The sequence below is a fragment of the Aspergillus luchuensis genome, chromosome 1 (genome assembly GCF_016861625.1).
Source record: "Aspergillus luchuensis IFO 4308 DNA, chromosome 1, nearly complete sequence".
Classification (NCBI taxonomy): Eukaryota; Fungi; Ascomycota; class Eurotiomycetes; order Eurotiales; family Aspergillaceae; genus Aspergillus; species Aspergillus luchuensis.
Genome location: NC_054849.1, coordinates 4,325,361 through 4,343,244, shown reverse-complemented (window position 1 = coordinate 4,343,244; position 17,884 = coordinate 4,325,361). Strand labels below are relative to the sequence as shown.

The window sequence follows — 17,884 nt, the reverse complement described above, 5'->3', positions numbered from 1 at the left end:
GACGCTAGTAAGTGGATGGTGGGACTGGTCATCCTTGACCCCTCCATGAGTTGTTCGTCGATCGCGTCGGACTCTTTGTCCTCCAAGATTCCCGTGACCGGGGTGTGTAGTATCCGAGCTTTCTTCAACCACACGGAATGTGGCTACTTTTGTTCAATGATTCGTGGGTTATTATGTAGATGGTTTGTCATCGGCTGCAAATTTACTGAAGGAGTAAAAAATCATTTATTTGATCCTGGTGTTTTGACCACGTCCCCGCATGTGTTTCCGATAAGATAGTAGTAGTAGTACGACGGACTATATGTTGGTCATTATATATTAACGTTAGTACTAGCGGGACTGAGGGGTTCGGCCACGTCTGATACTAAGTAGAATCATTTGACAATTCATATGGATAACTTCATATCATACTACTTCATACATGGAATAGATTGACGAAGAATTAAGGCAGATCTTGGGCGCACATAATCTTCACAAGATCAAACTGTCTTCAGGTGTACATGCAGCCTCCAGAGTACTAGTTCCGTGGACTTGCGACATCTTCTATGTACTAACTCAGCGGGAGTAATAATATGTTCTCTGCAATATGTTTGTGCAACGAGGAACTTGTCTGTCTCCTATTTCCATCGATCAGACACATTCAAGCTAGTAACCACAGAACTCAAGCCACAGAGATCTGTGGCTGAGATAGGGATCGACGTCACTGGACCAGGTATCGGAGAGTAACAGTCACATGCCCGTGCACGCCATACCAAATCGGGAGATTTGTTTTTGCCCTTGCTGGGGGGCTGGGGATCGTTCCTGCCTCCGACTTACTTGGTAGCTGAACCCCCCGCTTTAGCGCTGACGGCCCTCTTTCACTCTCCCTCTCTTGTTTATTTCTGTTGCTGCAGCATCCATCGTCTTCTGTGTTCAAGTTTCAATCCATCTGCACGCAATTCGGGCTATCGAAAACCTGCCCGCCGGTTGCGATCCCTCAATTCACTCGACTCTTCCGACAATCTCGGTGTTCCTCGTGCCCGTCTTGTCTTATCTCTCCCATTTCTGATCCTTGCCTTATCAGGCCATTTCAGGCACAAGCCCTGCCGTTTCTACATCAACCGATTCTTCCCGGCCCAATTCTTTCCGTTACCACAGGGTTATGCCGCCTCTCCCTTGGATGAACATTCCATCCCAGTGATATCCCACGCAACCGCACGACTCTGGTCGGTTTGCTGCTTCGGTCCGGGAGGCAGGTATGCGGCCAATTGAAGTAGAGTCTCTTCCATCTCCATTGGTTATCGCATTCTTTCTCTCAAATCGGCACCCGTGATGTCAAGCAATTTAGCATCGTCCCGACGCACACAGACGGATTTGCCAGACCAAACATCCAATCCACTGCGCCATGGATCAACCGCTTCCACGAGCTCGTCGATATACACCGTCTCATCAAGTTCATTTGCTCCCAGTCGCACGAGCACCGTCTCCTCCACCGCGTCATCTGGGTCCCTACCCGGCCATAGACGGGGCAAGAGTGAGGTAAACACACCAATCTCCGAAGCAATGGCTGGAGGCGCTTCCGAGGGGAAAAGCTGGGCCAATGCGGGCGCGACCTATGAGAACATCCGCCGCTCATTGCGACCACTTTCCCAAGCCCCCAACTCGTCTCCTGTAGCTGCCAAGCAAGCAGCATTTCGTCATTCTCGAAGCCAGACTGTCGACAATCCTCAATACTGGAAGGAAAATCGCCCACAGACCCCCGAATCACGTCCTGCGCAGCCTCAGGATGTTGACACATTAAAGGAGAAGCCCTCATACATCGATCAAAGCCCCACGAAAACCGGTTCGCCGCATGCTGTCTCACCTCATGCCAAGTCACAAGTCAAAGCGCACCATGCACATAGTTTGTCCAACCCACCGCCGTTCACCCATACCTTGTCGGCCCCCGAGCTAGAGACGTTCCAAAAATCGTCAACCGGCCACCTGCGGACCCTCTCAAAGTTTGCGAAATCGGGTGAGACCGAAGAATTTGCGCTTGACAGTTATGGGGCATCTGTGGTGGGATTACAGGGACGACGACGCCTAAAGCGCGCTGATACAGTGACCGGAAACAATAGCCCCATAGCACGAAAGAAACCGGCAGCATCAGCATGGACGGCTGGGAGCTGGATGGACAAGCAGCGTCAGTTCCTCCAGGCTTACGAGTATCTTTGCCATATCGGAGAAGCAAAGGAATGGATCGAAGAAGTTATTCAGAAACAGATCCCGCCAATTGTTCAGCTGGAAGAAGGCCTGCGTGACGGAGTAACGCTGGCTGAGGTGGTACAAGCTATGTACCCAAACCGAACCTTTCGAATCTTCAGACACCCGCGACTTCAGTACCGTCACTCTGACAACATCGCACTGTTTTTCCGGTTCTTAGATGAAGTCGAGTTGCCAGAGCTGTTCCGGTTCGAGCTTATTGATCTTTACGAAAAGAAAAACCTCCCGAAGGTCATTCACTGCGTCCACGCCTTGTCATGGCTGATGTTCAAGAAAGGCCTCGTCGATTTCCGGATGGGTAATTTGGTGGGCCAACTGGAGTTCGAACATCATGAACTCGAGCAAACACAAAAAGGCCTCGACAAGGCGGGCGTCAGCATGCCTAGTTTCTCAGGGATGGCTGCCAACTTTGGAGCGGAACCAGAGCCAGAACCGGAGCCTGAGCCGGAATCCGAGGAAGATCGCATTCACCGTGAATTACTTGAAAGCGAAGCCTCGATCGTTGATTTCCAAGCTCAGCTTAAAGGAGCGATGCTGCGACTGAAGCTTGGCAACTTGATGAACGATCTATGGGATTTCGAACCGTTTTTGGTAGAACTGCAGTCCAGGATACGCGGAGACTGGGCTCGACAAATTGTTCAATACCGAATGGATATGCGAAAATTCGCTGTTCAATTACAAGCGATCTGCCGAGCTTTTCTGGTCCGACAGCGGCAGAGAGGTGATAAGGAAAATTACCAGGCCCAGGAAATTGATGTACTGCGGCTGCAGACCCTGATCCGGGGAGCCAAGGCAAGGGCTCAAGTGGACCGTGTTCGAAGTTGTATGCGTAAAGAGGAATCGGGCATCAAATTGATTCAGGCAGCACTACGAGGCGCATTGCAACGACAGAAAGTGTACGATCTTTACGAGGGCACAAGAGGTGCGGAGGAGGATGTTCAACTGCTGCAGGCTGCTATCCGGGGTGCTCTGCAGCGCAAGCAACTCGCAGCGCAATATGAAGAAACTCACTCGGCTGAGACAGACGTAACTGAGCTCCAAGCCCTTATCCGGGGTGCGCTTCAACGCAGTCAGCTGGCAAAGCAGTACGATGCAGTGCAGTCTGTGGAACCTGACGTGGTCGAGCTCCAGGCCCAAATCCGTGGTGTCCTTCAGCGCAATCGGCTTGCAGAACAATATGAAGCAACACGAGCGAGAGAGGAAGATGTGACAGTGCTTCAAGCTTTGATCCGGGGTGCCTCTGTCCGTCAGCAGATGAGCACACAGAACGAGGCCATGAATGCGACGACAGCAAGCAGCACGTCTCTGCAAGGAATCATTCGAGGAATGCTGACCCGGAAAGGTATCGAAGAGACAAAATCGTTGCTCTTGCAGGAAGTACCTTCAATTACCTTTGTTCAAGCAGGCGCGCGGGCCCTTGCAGCCAGAAAATTCCTATCGCAGCAAGCAGAAGCGCTCGCAAAGACAGCAAATGAGTGCGCCTCTCTCCAGTCAATTGTTCGCGGTAACGCTCTTCGAGCCGAGCTTGACCGTCTTCGACAAGATCTAAGCGAGCATGTGCCATCCGTCATCGACATCCAAAGCATCTCCCGAGCAAATGCTGTACGATCCTTCCTGAACTCTCAACGCGAGTCTCTCGAGGAAGAGGAGACGTCCATCTTGACCCTGCAGTCTATGGCTCGGGCAGTCATACTCAGGAGAAGGCTCGAAGCAGATGCGCAAGCTCTACAGCAGGAAGCACCGGTCATAACCAATCTTCAAGCTCTTATCCGCGCCGCAATTCTCCGCATCGACGTGGGCGGCATCTTGGAGGAGCTCGATGACTGCGAGTATGAAATTAGCCAATTCCAAGCACAGATAAGAGCCATGCTTGTTCGGGTTGACGTTGGCCAGACTCTTGCAGATCTGGCAGCTGCCGAAGACGTCGTTATGGACCTTCAGTCACACATCCGTGGACATCTTGTTCGTTCCAGATTCGAAGAGAAACGCCGCCATTACCGTGAAAACATGGATAAGGTGATTAAGGCGCAAAGCTACATCCGCGGTCGAATTCAGGGTCAAGCCTACAAGAGCCTCACAAGTGGAAAGAACCCGCCTGTAGGAACTGTCAAGGGCTTTGTGCACCTGTTGAATGATAGCGAGTTTGATTTCGACGAGGAAATTGAGTTTGAGCGAACACGGAAACTGGTTGTCCAACAGGTCCGACAAAACGAACTGGCAGAGCAATACATCGGCCAGCTCGATATCAAGATTGCGCTCCTGGTCAGGAACAAGATCACGCTTGATGAAGTCGTAAAACACCAGAAGCATTTTGGTGGCCACGTTGGAAGCCTTCTTCCAAACCGGGAGATTTCTTCCAAGGATCCTTTTGACCTGAAAGCTCTGAATAAGACATCTAGAAGAAAGCTAGAGCAGTACCAGGTTTTGTTCTTCCTTCTTCAAACCCAGTCGCAATATTTGGCGCGGTTGTTCCGACGCCTGCGTGAGCTCAACACGCCCGAGAAGGAGTATGATCGGATAAGGCATCTGATGATGGGTCTCTTTGGATACTCGCAGAAGAGACGTGAAGAGTACTACCTCATCAAGCTTCTTGCACGTTCCGCCAGGGAAGAAATCGAAAGCTTCGACTCGCTCCATGAATATCTGCGGTGCAATTCTTTCTGGAGTAAACTTTTCGCATCCTACATCAAGTCCCCACGGGATCGAAAGTTTATGCGTGATATTCTTGGAACTGTTGTGAGGGAGAATGTGGTTGAGAACCCAGAGTTGGACTTGGAGAGCGATCCCATACAGATTTATCGCTCGGCCATCAACAACGAAGAGCTCCGGACCGGCAAGCGGAGCCGACGCCGACTGGACATCCCAAGAGAAGAGGCAATCAGAGATCCAGAAACGAGAGCGACGTTCATTCAGCATCTTCAAGACCTCCGCGACATTGCTGACCAATTCTTTTCTGCTTTTGAGGAATTACTGTACAGGATGCCCTTTGGTATTCGGTACATCGCGAAACAGATGTACGAGAGCCTTCTCGCTCGATTCCCCAAGGAGAACCCCGGCTTCATCCTCCAGACAGCGGGCCATTGGGTGTGGAGAAACTACTTCCAGCCTGCAATGGTCGAGCCCGAGAAGTATGGTGTGATAGACCGTGGCTTGACCCAGGAGCAAAAGCGCAATCTTTCAGAGATCTCGAAGGTGATCGCGCAGGTAGCATCCGGTCGACTTTTCGGCGCAGAGAATGTCTATCTCCAGCCGCTAAATAGCTATATCGGAGATTCTATCCAGCGGCTTGGTCAGATCTGGGGTGACAGTGAGTATTTCATAACTTATAATCTTTGGGATGATGCTGACCTTTTCGTAGTGGTCTCCGTTCAGGACGCTGAAAGCTATTTCGACATCGACGAATTCAACGACCTTTATGCTAAGACAAAGCCTACTTTGTATATCAAAATGTCTGATATCTTCTCTATCCATCAGCTTATCGCCAGCGAAATCCATTACATCTGCCAGAACCCGGATGATATCCTGAAGGAGGTCATTCGCGACCTGGGTAACGTCAAGTCCAACGAGAGTGAGCTAATGAGCGTCAACTCCTCTGAGATCAATCTCACATTGAACCCCAAGCTGGCACAAGTTGAAGGTAAGCCCGAGCACTTTCACCACTCACAAATAAGCCTGGAGACTGACATTTCGAATTAGACCCAGAAGCGGATGTGAAGGCTTTGTTTATGGAAACCAAGAGATGCATCCTCTACATTATTCGCGTCCAAACAGGCGCCAATCTGATGGACATCATGGTTAAACCACCCACCGAAGAGGACGAAGCCAAATGGATGACGCTGGTTCGTGACGAGTTGAGTGCAAACAACACACGACGGAGCCCTTACTCGGAAGCCACCACCATGGTAGACCTTGCCTCTATGAGTTACACGGAGTTGAAGCAAACGGCGCTGGAAAACATTCTTCAACTCGAGCAAACCGGTAAAATCCGGCGCGATAATTACTACCAGGATCTTCTGAATGCGATTGCCATCGATATCCGCACAAAGCATCGCCGGAGAATCCAGCGAGAGCGGGAATTGGACAGTGCTCGGATGACGCTTGCTCGCCTCAACGACCAAGCTATTTGGCTGGATCAACAACTCAAGACTTACAACGACTACATCGAGCAGGCCATGGTGACCTTGCAGAACAAGAAGGGAAAAAAGCGGTTCCTTATGCCCTTCACCAAGCAGTGGGATCACCAACGAGAACTACAGAAGTCCGGCAAGGTCTTCAAGTTTGGATCCTACAAGTACTCGGCCCGCAATCTCGCGGACCGGGGTGTTCTCGTTCACTGGAAGGGATACACTGAACGACAGTGGGATCGGGTCGACCTTACCATCTCGAGTAACGAAGTCGGAGTTTTCACCATTGATGGAAGCAGTGGACCGATGATGATCCCGGGAGCCAACGCGCAGGTTCCGTTGGACGACCTACTACAAGCCCAGTTCAATAACATGCAGTTCCTGGACTTCTTCGATGGGCACTTACGAGTCAACGTCAATCTTTTCTTGCACCTGATAATGAGAAAGTTCTATAATGAGTGATGGAGCGGTTTGATGCTGGATCATGATCTTATTCCGTCTATTACGTTTCATGTGTTGATGTTTTCTTCTGTTTATGTTTTTGTTGTCTGCATTTCTTTGAGATATCCCTTCCTCTTGCTATCATGTTGACGATGAAAAAGAGCTCATCTGGAGCGATGCCTGGAGTGGGCATGATGGAGATGAGCCTTCGAACTCTTATACCTACTGAATATGTTTTCCTGTATCCCTCTGGTCTGCTATGCAAGGTGTCTTTGGATGCTTGAGCGCAACCGCCCGCATGTTATGTATGTATGGCCTAAGCCTGCCTCGACGATGATTGAATGAATACCATAAGTGTACGTATCCTTTAAGTGAGAGCCTTTATAGTAGCCAGTAGTAAGAGAAAATAATAACCATCATCATTCTGTCATGATTGAGTGTCATCTGTGAATAAGTTGTTTCAATGAAGGGAGGCCGAGCCATGGACGGGTCAGGGGTCGCCACGTGACGGCTTGGGGCCCAACGGCGATCGATGCCAGCTGGAGGCGATGGCATCTCAACTTCCGCCTCTTCCTCCACTGCTGCTTGCCCTCCTGTCCTTGTTCCCGCAGGTCTTTCCTGTTACGGTTTCAATTGATTTTGTGCTAGATTCTCCATCTGTGCTGTGTGCGCCATGGATTTCTCCAACCTCAAAGAACAGGTCAGCAACCTGACGTTGTATGATCTCAAGGCGGGAGTCCGCAAGGTCCAGAATGGTACGTCCCCGCGGTGACCCCAGAACGCTTTCCTGTCATTTTGGATGGCCTCGGATTCTGTTCCTTTGATGCAGGCGATTTACTGACTCTTATAGCGGTCATGAACTATACCGAGATGGAGGCCAAGGTCCGTTCCTACTATCCCGCCAGTTCCGTCCCGCCACGAGCCCCGGGCCTCCGCACCCCGTGTGGTCGTATCCCTTGAAGCACAACACTCACGTTGGACAGGTCCGAGAAGCTACAAACAATGAACCTTGGGGCGCTTCGAACACACTTATGCATGAGATTGCCAGTGGAACCCATAGCTAGTCAGTGTTTCCGCCCCCGTCGCATGGCCTAGCAAGGACTCCCCTGGAGTACTAATGACGTGTCGCAACATACAGTCAATTGCTCAACGAGATCATGCCTATGATTTACAAGCGCTTCACAGACAAGACATCGGAGGAATGGCGACAGATCTACAAGGTGAGTCCTGTTTTCTCCTATTCTCTCCGCGACACATGTGGACCACGGCTTACGATGCGCGACAGGCGCTCCAACTTCTAGAGTTCCTTGTCAAGAACGGATCCGAACGAGTCGTCGACGATGCCCGCTCTCACATGTCCTTGATTCGGATGCTTCGCCAATTCCACTACATCGACCAGAACGGAAAAGACCAGGGTATCAACGTGCGCAACAGGTCATCGGAGTTGGTGAAGCTGCTCGGTGACGTCGACTTGATCCGCTCGGAGAGGAAGAAGGCCAGGGCCAACCGCAACAAGTTTGGTGGATTTGAGGGTGGCTCGCACATTGGCGGTGGCATGTCCAGCTCTAGCTCCGGCAGGTATGGCGGCTTTGGCAGTGACAGCCTCTCATTTGGCGGGTACAGTGGAGGTGTCTACGGTGACGGTGGTGGATTCGGAGGCAACACAGGCGATTTCGGGGACTCCGGGAGACGTTCCAATCGCTTCGAGGAATATGACGAGTATGATGAGGCCGATGCTAGTCCCCCGCGCCGGCGCGGGCCCAGCCCTCCCCGTGCTAGTGCTACTCGCCAGGCTAAACAGCCGGCCGCTCCTGCTCCTAAGGAACCCGAGCAAGACTTGTTCGACTTTGGAGAGGAGGAGACTGTCACGACATCTGTCAGCGCTTCCAAGAAGCCTGCCACAGGCAATGGCCTAGATATCCTCGACACCCAGCCTGCTGACGACGACGACTTTGACGATTTCCAATCCGCCACGCCTGCGCCTGCGCCGGCATCGTCAGCCCAGTTTGCCATTCCCCCGCCGGCCTCCACTGTCAGCACGACCTCCAGCACGCAGTTCGCTGCCCCCAAGCCAGTCTCGGCCACCCAGGGCTCAAACCTGAACGGCATTGTAGGCTTCACCTCGATGACCCCTACCCCGACCTCGAGCACGATGGCGTCTCCCACACTCTCCCAGAGCTCCCTGGCACAGTCCCAGAAACCCGCGCAACCCAAGCCTAGTGGCTTCCAGGCGGCCACTCCCAACTACTTCACCTCTGTTTCTACTCTCTCCAACACGACTCAACAACCTGCTATGGGTCACCGCCCCAACATGCCTTCCACCTCCTCTTTCACTTCCACCACGCCCTCTACCCCTTCTGCCGCCAACAAGCCCGCTGCCCCCAAGGCATCCGGTGACGTCTTTGGATCTCTCTGGTCCAGCGCCAGCGCCAGCGCCGGTATTCAGAAGAACAACACGGGCGGAAACAAGGGCCCTAACCTAGCCAGCATGGCCAAGCAAAAGGCTAGCGCCGGCATCTGGGGCGCTCCCGCTGCTTCAGGCAGTCCTGCATTCAACCAGAGCAGCAGCAGCGGGGCGCCGAAGACAACGGGAAGCTCTGGCCTAGACGACCTACTGGGCTAGGTCAATGACTATCTCAGCTCGACCTTTACATCATTGTCTTCTTCTTTTCCCCGCTTAGCTGAATGTTCTTTTTCTTTCTTTCCTTTTTGGCACTGTTCGAGTGACTGTGTGTATACCGTAGTACGAATATTTCTTCTTTTATTTTATTTGCTTGCGTGCAAGATCTAAAATAGCAGGCCTACCCTAACTCACTTTTTTCTCCTTTCATCTATTCTGCTATCTACCTATTGCCTCTAGCCGATTCTTCGTGTGACTACTCCAGATATATTCTCGTTCTCCCGTGGCATAATAGCTCCGCTCCCCTATTTCCCTGGTATGACATGGTATGGTACGTTTACTTACCTATGAACATACCCTTCGGTCTATTTGTTTTCCAATTGAAAAGCAGAAAAGTTCTACAGGATGCAATTTAATTAGAATTGACTTATCAATTTGATATATGTAAGATTCCAATCATCAACTATCTCTTATGCAATCCCCCCACAAACCTTCTCATATCCTCGAATACTAACATAGATCTAACTAAGACCTTTAACTCCTTCCAGTACTACTAGTAAGCAACAACTCAGGATGAACCTCCTCATCATACCCCTCCCCTACCCCCCTCCTCACCGCCGGCCTCTCCTCAATCCTCTCAACCCACCTCCTCAGCAGCGGAAACCTACCCATTTCCTCCTCACTAATCGTCATCCTCTTCCACGCTCTTATCCACGCATACGCATTGATATCCGCAATACTATACTTCCCTCGTCCCTCGCCCACCAGATACTCCCTCGCTTCACCACCACCATCATCACCAGTCAACCTATTAGATAGATGCATTTCCAGCACGTTGTAAATCCGAAGCGTCTCGGTCTTGAATTTCTCAATGGCATCTTTACCCCAGAATTATGAGCACATCTCATATATATGATATCTCCTATAGAATGGGGAATCGGACAGGATAACTTACAAGAATCCACCACCACCCCCGCGAACCTCTTGAAATGATTCAACCCCGCCTGCTGGGGCTGTCCAGAAGCAGACCAGAAGAATAACCACTGGAGGAGTTGGGATTTGTATACCGGTGAGGAGGTGGAGGAGGAGGAGGAGAAGTGGAAGTGGTGGTCTGGGTCGTATGTTTCGACGAGGTAGAGGAGTATAGCGGAGGATTCCATTACTGTTATTGGGGATGATGGGTTGTGGGGGTTGTTGTCGATGAGGAGGGGGATTTTGCCTACCATCTATTGTTTAATGTGGGAGGGATATATATGTAAGTCTTAAAAAGAAAAAGAAGAGACTGACCATTAGGATTCAGCGCCAGAAACCACGGCTGCTTCTGCTCGTCCGTGTCGAGGTCGATTAGGGTTGTGGTCCATTGTAAGTCGTATTTGGCGGAGAGTTCTTCGAAGAGGATTTGGACTTTTTTGCCGTTGGGGGTGCTGGTTGTTAGGAGGTGGAGGCCCTATCTTTATTCTCAGTTTGGTGCATTGAGGGATAGTAGTAGGGTTGTAGGGTGGGTTGGGGTTGGGGTTACCTTTGTGTTTTTGATTCTGGGTGGTGTTGTTGGTGTGAATGGGCTTGTCATTGTGGTGGGCGGTTTTGTAGAGTCTGTTGGAGTGATTGTGGACAGTTGATGATAGTAGTAGTAGTATTTATATGTCAATCTCACCATAGCATGATGATGGCATCATCCAATCCTTGTCCGACGGATGTCCGGATCGATCTGATAGTAAGCCTCTTGACGTCTGTCTTGGAAATTTAAGCACCAGCTACTAGGATGATGATCTTAGTTTTTGAGCTAGAGGAAGCGCGGCTTAGATTCATCCCTGTCATAGTAGTTTGTTTCGGTACATTCAACTTTATGAATTGGTGGTCATAAGATGAGGTTGGCAGTGGTCATACTATATACACTACTCATTGCTAGATATCTCCCCAAAGAGGGTACGAAAGTCAAATGTATAATAAATACTAGAGATTGTAAACATTGCTCATAAATCACATATGTATAGATGGATAAACATAACTAACGCTGTTGGAGGTATATGAGTACTTCGATCACACGCTGTATGCTAGGGAATGCTTTTGTTTTCACAGAAAAGCAAGCAAGCCAGCCTACAACCATAATCTAATGCATTGACGCCATCGCTCAAGTACAGAAACATATATACAGGCACATTTGCCCTCCCCTTTCCCACATTTGAAACAGTCACCCCTCACCCTCACCCTCACTCACACTCAGTCTCTCTCCACATCTCTGCTACTCCTCTCCCTTGTCATGAAATGATCATATCATGCATGTATGCATTCACAAACAGCCGTCCCGTTCAAATGGTGGTATTCCAACAATAGCAGTTCCAGCCGGGGAACAACAAGAACAGTAAGGAAATATAAAAAGAAGAAATGAAAAGAAATAGGATGATGCAATCATGTTTGGGTCGAGGTTCATCGGCCCTCAGGAGAGTAACATGGCCAGCAGCTATTATACTGGGTCACAGATTCATCAGAAGCTCAGATCATATGTACCTCCTTAGCAGGACATAATGTCCCAGTATTGCAGGTATGAAACTAGGCCGCCTTCTTTTCAGGAAAGTCTTGCGGGGCTTCGAGCCCCTGATCTTCTGCCGGGAAATGTGACATGTTCGAATCCGTCTTGCCACCGCTAGCCAGCTGCGAAGACTCCCTCTTTGCCCCGTTGGAGACATGCTCGACGTTCACGTAGGTCGACTCCAGTGGGAGCTGTTCGTCTTGCGTGGGTGTGATAGCTTGCTGGGAATCTGTCGACTCCGGGCTCAGGTACGTGTTGTTCTCTTCGTCCGCATCAGGCTCGCCGTTCAACGACGTCAGCCCTCCCTCGATGTCTCGAAGCAGACGCACAAACTCTTCTGGTACCAGCCCGCTCTCTCCAGTCTTGGGATCCTCCGCAACAAGCCAGCCCTGACCGTGACGGTACGAGACAAAGATCACCTGCCCTTCAGTGAGGGGCAGCTCGTTCTCATGCTCTCTTGTGAAATCGAACAGCGCAACCGCTTTTCCGTGCATCTCCTCATCAGGGCACCCCACAGCAAACTGGAAGTCACGCGAGTACCGATGATCCCCGGCATAGTCGTCTTCAGAATCAAAGTCCGCCTCATGTCCATAGGCTTGATAGTCATATGAGCCCACATGAGAATACCGGCTTTCGTTCGCCGGATACGTGACATACTCGCCGCCCGGTCCATCCTCCAAAGCGTCGTCATCGTTCACATAGTACGTCTCACTGCCGTCCGCGTTCATACTGACGAGCGTACCCCGGTCGGTATCTGCCTCATAGCCCATGCCTTGATGCTCGCGGCCACCAGGGCCCCTGGCTTTCCGTCCATTAAGGTCAGTTCCGGTGGACTTGTTTTTCCGGTGACGCGGGGCGGAAAAGACTGGGCTGTGCAGGTCTTCATCCTCGCTATACGGCGGTCCATCACCAAAGGACATGGCGGGAAGTTGCTGGTGCCCATAGCTGTGATCGGTAGTCCACGGACCCACGGACCATTGGCCACGAGAACTATCCCACGGGGCCGGAGGATCGGACAGGCGCCGTTGCTCACTTGCCGGGGTGGACACCACCGATGCACGAGGCGGCAATGGGCCGTAGTGAAGAGGATGGATAGGAGGATACGCAAAGTCGCGAACCAGCGCATACGGTAAGCTGGAATGAAAGACAGGAAAGACGTGGGATCCCGGCCGCGACCGATTCTGAGAAGCTAAGGAAACATTAGAGTGCGTGGAGAGACGATCCTTTGCGTACGAGGAGGATCGCTGACGGCCCTGCCGCTTAACTGGGGAGTCTGTGATTATGGGAGGCAAAACCGTTAGGTTCGAGGAAGCCGTGGGCTGCGATGAGGGGGCCGAGGTTGTGGAAGCCATGATGATGGTCATGAGTCCTCAAAGGTAATGATCAGAGCGGAAGAAAGAATGATTACGTGTCGAAGATGTCGTGTGAGGTAATGTCGGGTCGGATGTTTGTCGCTTGAGAGGGGATAGAAAAGCTGGAGAACCGGTCCGCCCTAGTTTCGCATCGCGATCGTTCTGCCACGAAACTCTACTGCCAGATCCCGCCCGAAGGTTATTTCAAGGAAACTCTCGCACCAAGAATATGTATGCGAAAGCATGCGACTCAAATCGGAGGGATGTCTCGTGAGCTCCTTGCGTACAGCACGATGCAGATCTGGGACTGGGAGGACGCTGCGCGCCGAAACAAGTCTGAATCAACCGGAGAGGGCACTAGACGACCGGCGACAAGTTAATGGACTGCGGCTAGACGCCAAAGAAGCGAGGTGGCCGCAGTGGAATGTCTGACAGGTCCGGGTATAATCGACAGCGAACGGACAGGTACAGCGCGGCTATCGACCTCAAGAGCAAGCACCGCGGGGATCTTCGATGACGGGCAGCTGTTCCCCTCTCTCTGTCTCAGGCCAAGAAATATTAAACACAACGACGTTGACTGCACCGACCAGGCGGCTGCAGGGGTGGCAGACAAGATTTGATGAGCGACAGCCAATGCCCGGTGGAGGGGAGGGTTTGCAGCGAAGCAGGTGGGAGAAAAATAAGAGGAGGTTGTTTCGAGAGCGTTTTGGTCCCGCGCTTGGGAGTTCGGGATGGTCGAAGGCAAAACTGGGGATGCTAAAATTAGCAACGAGGGCAGGGTCAAAAAAGCGCCACTCTGAGAGGACGGCGACTACCGAACCCAATGACAAACGGGAGATAAAAAGAGGGGAGGCAGGAAGGGAGGAGATTGATTGATTGATTGATTGATTGAATATTGAGGGGGGGAGGAAAATAAGAAAGAGGGGATGAGCGCCAGGAGAGGAGGACAAGACACTCAGCTGCAGGAAGCAGGAGAAAGATGACACACAGGATAAGGGACGGTGGAGCGAGAAAGGGCAGAGAGAGCCAAAGAGCGCAAGAGAGAGGGAATGAATGAATGGTAGGGGCGAGAGGGTGCGACAAGAGGTTTGCCAGTGCCGGAGATTACTGCTAACTTACCTGCCGTGAAGGCTCCGACTGAAGCGTTAAGGATCAACGAGGCGCAGTCACCGATGCGGTGGAGTTCAAGGATTCAGAAACCCGCTGGCATGCAGGGTCACTGTCTTTCGAGGCCGGACAGTCAGGCAATTGAGGGTTTCTCCAGGGCAGAAAAAGGGAGGGGAGTAGACGCAGTTGATCGGGGTGAATAATCCGGGGTCTTTCCTGACTCTAAACCAACATCTTCCACTCCTTCAAGCTCGTTTTCTTTTTTGTCTGGGAAGTTTGAAGATTCACCCTCTCCACGTGACTACCCACGCGTGGCTTAGCGTGTTTCAGGTGTGGATGCCTCGGGCCATCGCCGAACGGGCCACTTGGTGCCTCAGCAGTCAGGCATCCAAATGCTCCTGCTCTGCTCTTGTCTCTCCACATGCCTTTCTGCCTTGCATGGCTCATAGTAGCTACTATTTACCCACCACGCCCCAGCCACTAGACGACAGCCAGCCACTCTAATTATATCTATTGGTCCCGGAGATAGGATGCGCATTTACTCCTCGTGGTCCTGCGGTGGATCTATTTCTATTTAGTTTATTTTCCATCAACTTATCTACCATGTCGTACCCTAGGAAAAGCACAATGAATGGAATCCGGCATTTCAATTGTCTATTGATCAGAAGGGTCTAGTCAAACAAAGATCAAAGAGTGACTGTCATCAATTCCGGCTAGGCCCGCCTAGCTCGAGCGGCAGAAGAGAATGTAAAAGCTAACCCGCTCTCTTCGGAGGGTATACAATGCATTCCAAATCCCCAGCTATTGGGAACGCAAGGGATCCACATCCAAAGCAAGGTCTTTTCGATCAAGTGCTCCCAGCCAAGGCAGCACTGCTAGTCCAAGGTATATGTGTCGTGATGACTGTCGTCAATGTGAGAACTCTAAAAGGCGCCACCGAGGTTGGTGTTGGCGTCGGAGCCGGCGTCGTCGAACTTGGCGCAGAACTGCTTCCGGCCTCCGTACTATCAGTGCTAGATCCCATCACCTCGGCAAACTCAGACGGAATGGCTGCGCTGTCGAGGGACTGGCCCTCCACATATCCCTCCTGGACGTGCGTCTGAGTCGTAGGGCTATCGACCACATCTACATCAATGCAAGTGGTATAGATTTCCTGCTTGCCGTTGGGGAGTGACGGGTCCACGCCAGGAGCCGTGGGCCAATTCCAGACCCAGTAGAGCGTATACGGCTTGCCTGTAGGTGCATTCGATGGTAGCGCGATGTCCTGTTGGCACCACAAGTCTGCGCCCATCAGTTGGTCCGCCACGTGGGGGTACACGGCTTGACGATGTTCGGAGATATTGCCATTGTTGATCTGATAGCAACGGCCGTCATCAAAGTTTTGCTTCGACAAGAGAACGCCGCGTCGATCCCCTCCCGTACCGTCGCGATTCCAGGAATTGAAGACGTCCAGGAAGTTCTCCTCCTCCTTCGGCTCGGTAGTTCCGTAGACGTAGATTGTCCCTCTATTCTTTGGCTTTCCCGGTTGATTCCAAGGTAGAGTCACATGGCCGTTCTCTTGGTAGCGAAGAGCGATGGGGGAGCCGGCAGATGCCTGCAGCCGCGGGCTACCCTCGGTTTGATTACGTGTTCGCTGCGTGCTTTTGCACATCTTGTCGGTGGGAAGAATTAGACTCTGGTTGGCTCGATCATTTGGTGGAATCAGGTAAGTCATGGTCGTGTCGCTGAACCCGGGAGTAGTGCGATGAACATTGCCTCGAGCGTAGCCTGGAGTTCCGATGAAAGTTCCATTCGCCGCGATGGCAAGCAGCTGTTCGATCCACGAATGTGCGTTTGCCGTCGAGAAGAGGAGGACCAGCAAGAGCAACCTCAGAGCGCTGCTGAGAGGTTGGCCTGTGAGCCCCATCTTATATAGCCACTGTATGTTTTCTTTGACTTGCAAATCAAGATACACAGTATCTTTATCTTCACTCGGATAGTGCACCAACCAGTGGTGTCTATAAAGGTGGCAGTCTGTTTGTAGTCATTAGTGTTTAGAAGAAGGTTGACCGGGGCAATATATTGGGTGAGCAAGGATACGCACAAACTATATACTCATGCCCAAGAACACTTCTAGGCTTTCCTATTTGATCCTCTGTGTTATCGAAGTACCTCAATAGGCGGTACAACAACAATTGGAGGGACAAAGAAGATTTTGGCAAACAAAGCGATTGTCTGGTCACAAAAGGCAGAGACTCAGCAAGTTCACAATAGGACGAACCCACAATAAGTATCCATCTGAATGTCCCGCTCTCCATCTTTATCTTCTTCTCTATAGCCCGTGTTTGCTCGCAGCCCGAAAGAAAATATATGGGGATCGACCACAATGCCCAATGTGATCAGGTCATTTGAAACACACCCATCCTGGCAAGTGAATAAACCAGCGCCAAGGGATATTATTCTCTGCAGGCGCTAAGGATGATGCCAGAAACGATTGGAACTTATCGTCATTGTCTATTCATAGCCAATCGATCGACATTCTCGTCCTACCAAGCTTTTCTGGTTCCCGATATGTCACAGATAAAGATCTTGAGTCATTGGTAATAGCTGCTGGATTGAGCCGTACGACAAAGCTGATTGAGTCAAACGTGCATAGCAAGGTACCCTGGGCATCAGAATCTGAAATTAGCAACAGCGCTTAATCTGGTTGGAAGCAAGATCTCATGACAGAAAGTGTGTTATAGACGATCTCCCGTGTTGCAGATGTGAAGACGTTGAAGACCATCGAGGGCGCTAATTGGCTTAGTTGTCCTCAGTAGCGCTCCGTCGTGCAGAACTAATACAGGTGACACACGAGGCACATGTGTGTTTGATTTTGCTCTATGACTTGCATCAAGGCTTCAGAATTCTCTGTCGCCTACCGCGCAGACATCTGCTGATATTGGGTGTAGAGGCGCCGTGATGGGGATCGCTGAAACACGGGCGCCCCGCTTTCTCTAGCCTGAGCAAACAAAGCGCGCTGACAAGACTTGATTTCCAGACAAGCTAAATAGGTGGTCGGTCAGTAGTAAATAAGATGGTCCTGGAATAATGAAGCTGCATCTGAATAAAGCAGACTTTTATAATGTGATCTGTCAGCTATCAAGCTTTCCGCCAGTTCTTCTAGAGCCTGTCGCATACCATGCATGAGATGTTCTCGGGTACCACATCCTAACCACATTATTCAGTGACACATCCACAATGGCCACTGCAGCTCCTCAGCGGCCTTGTCCGTTACCAGACTCAGCCAAAGCAAAGAGCTGAACCTGTCGCACCTGAATGTTTCTTCCACGCTCATTTTGCCCTTTCCTTGGCGACTACGCGATCCCCACCGTCCCCATTGCTAAATCAAGTAAAATCCAGCGTCTCCGACCGTCGACGGTCCCATCAGTACCAATCATATCCAGACTCTGGCAACCTCTGATCCCGCGAGCGTTGTCCGACTACGCAG

At 51.2% G+C, this 17,884-nt stretch overlaps 5 protein-coding genes across 5 annotated transcripts; 2 read left to right on the top strand and 3 right to left on the bottom strand.

Annotated features, from left to right (window-relative positions):
- Positions 1-1,311: 1,311 nt before the first annotated feature.
- AKAW2_11449A (putative Ras GTPase activating protein) lies at positions 1,312-6,827 on the top strand (the record flags this gene model as incomplete). Its single annotated transcript, XM_041683934.1, has 3 exons — positions 1,312-5,548; positions 5,600-5,878; positions 5,938-6,827. The coding sequence occupies 3 exons, from the start codon at positions 1,312-1,314 to the stop codon at positions 6,825-6,827; spliced, it is 5,406 nt and encodes a 1,801-aa protein (XP_041538169.1).
- Positions 6,828-7,479: 652 nt separating this feature from the next.
- On the top strand, positions 7,480-9,429 carry ENT3 (epsin-3, clathrin recruitment and traffic between the Golgi and endosome; the record flags this gene model as incomplete). Its single annotated transcript, XM_041683933.1, has 5 exons — positions 7,480-7,561; positions 7,657-7,688; positions 7,790-7,869; positions 7,945-8,026; positions 8,092-9,429. 5 exons carry the CDS (start codon positions 7,480-7,482, stop codon positions 9,427-9,429), a joined length of 1,614 nt encoding a protein of 537 aa, XP_041538168.1.
- A 531-nt stretch (positions 9,430-9,960) lies between these two features.
- Positions 9,961-11,083, bottom strand: AKAW2_11447S (glutathione S-transferase family protein; the record flags this gene model as incomplete). Its single annotated transcript, XM_041683932.1, has 4 exons — positions 9,961-10,304; positions 10,382-10,645; positions 10,714-10,873; positions 10,946-11,083. The coding sequence occupies 4 exons, from the start codon at positions 11,081-11,083 to the stop codon at positions 9,961-9,963; spliced, it is 906 nt and encodes a 301-aa protein (XP_041538167.1).
- Positions 11,084-11,976: 893 nt separating this feature from the next.
- Positions 11,977-13,320, bottom strand: NBP2 (adaptor protein NBP2; the record flags this gene model as incomplete). The annotated part of the gene is made up of 1 exon (XM_041683931.1): positions 11,977-13,320. One exon carries the CDS (start codon positions 13,318-13,320, stop codon positions 11,977-11,979), a length of 1,344 nt encoding a protein of 447 aa, XP_041538166.1.
- A 1,942-nt stretch (positions 13,321-15,262) lies between these two features.
- Positions 15,263-16,321, bottom strand: AKAW2_11445S (uncharacterized protein; the record flags this gene model as incomplete). Its single annotated transcript, XM_041683930.1, has 1 exon — positions 15,263-16,321. One exon carries the CDS (start codon positions 16,319-16,321, stop codon positions 15,263-15,265), a length of 1,059 nt encoding a protein of 352 aa, XP_041538165.1.
- Positions 16,322-17,884: the final 1,563 nt, after the last annotated feature.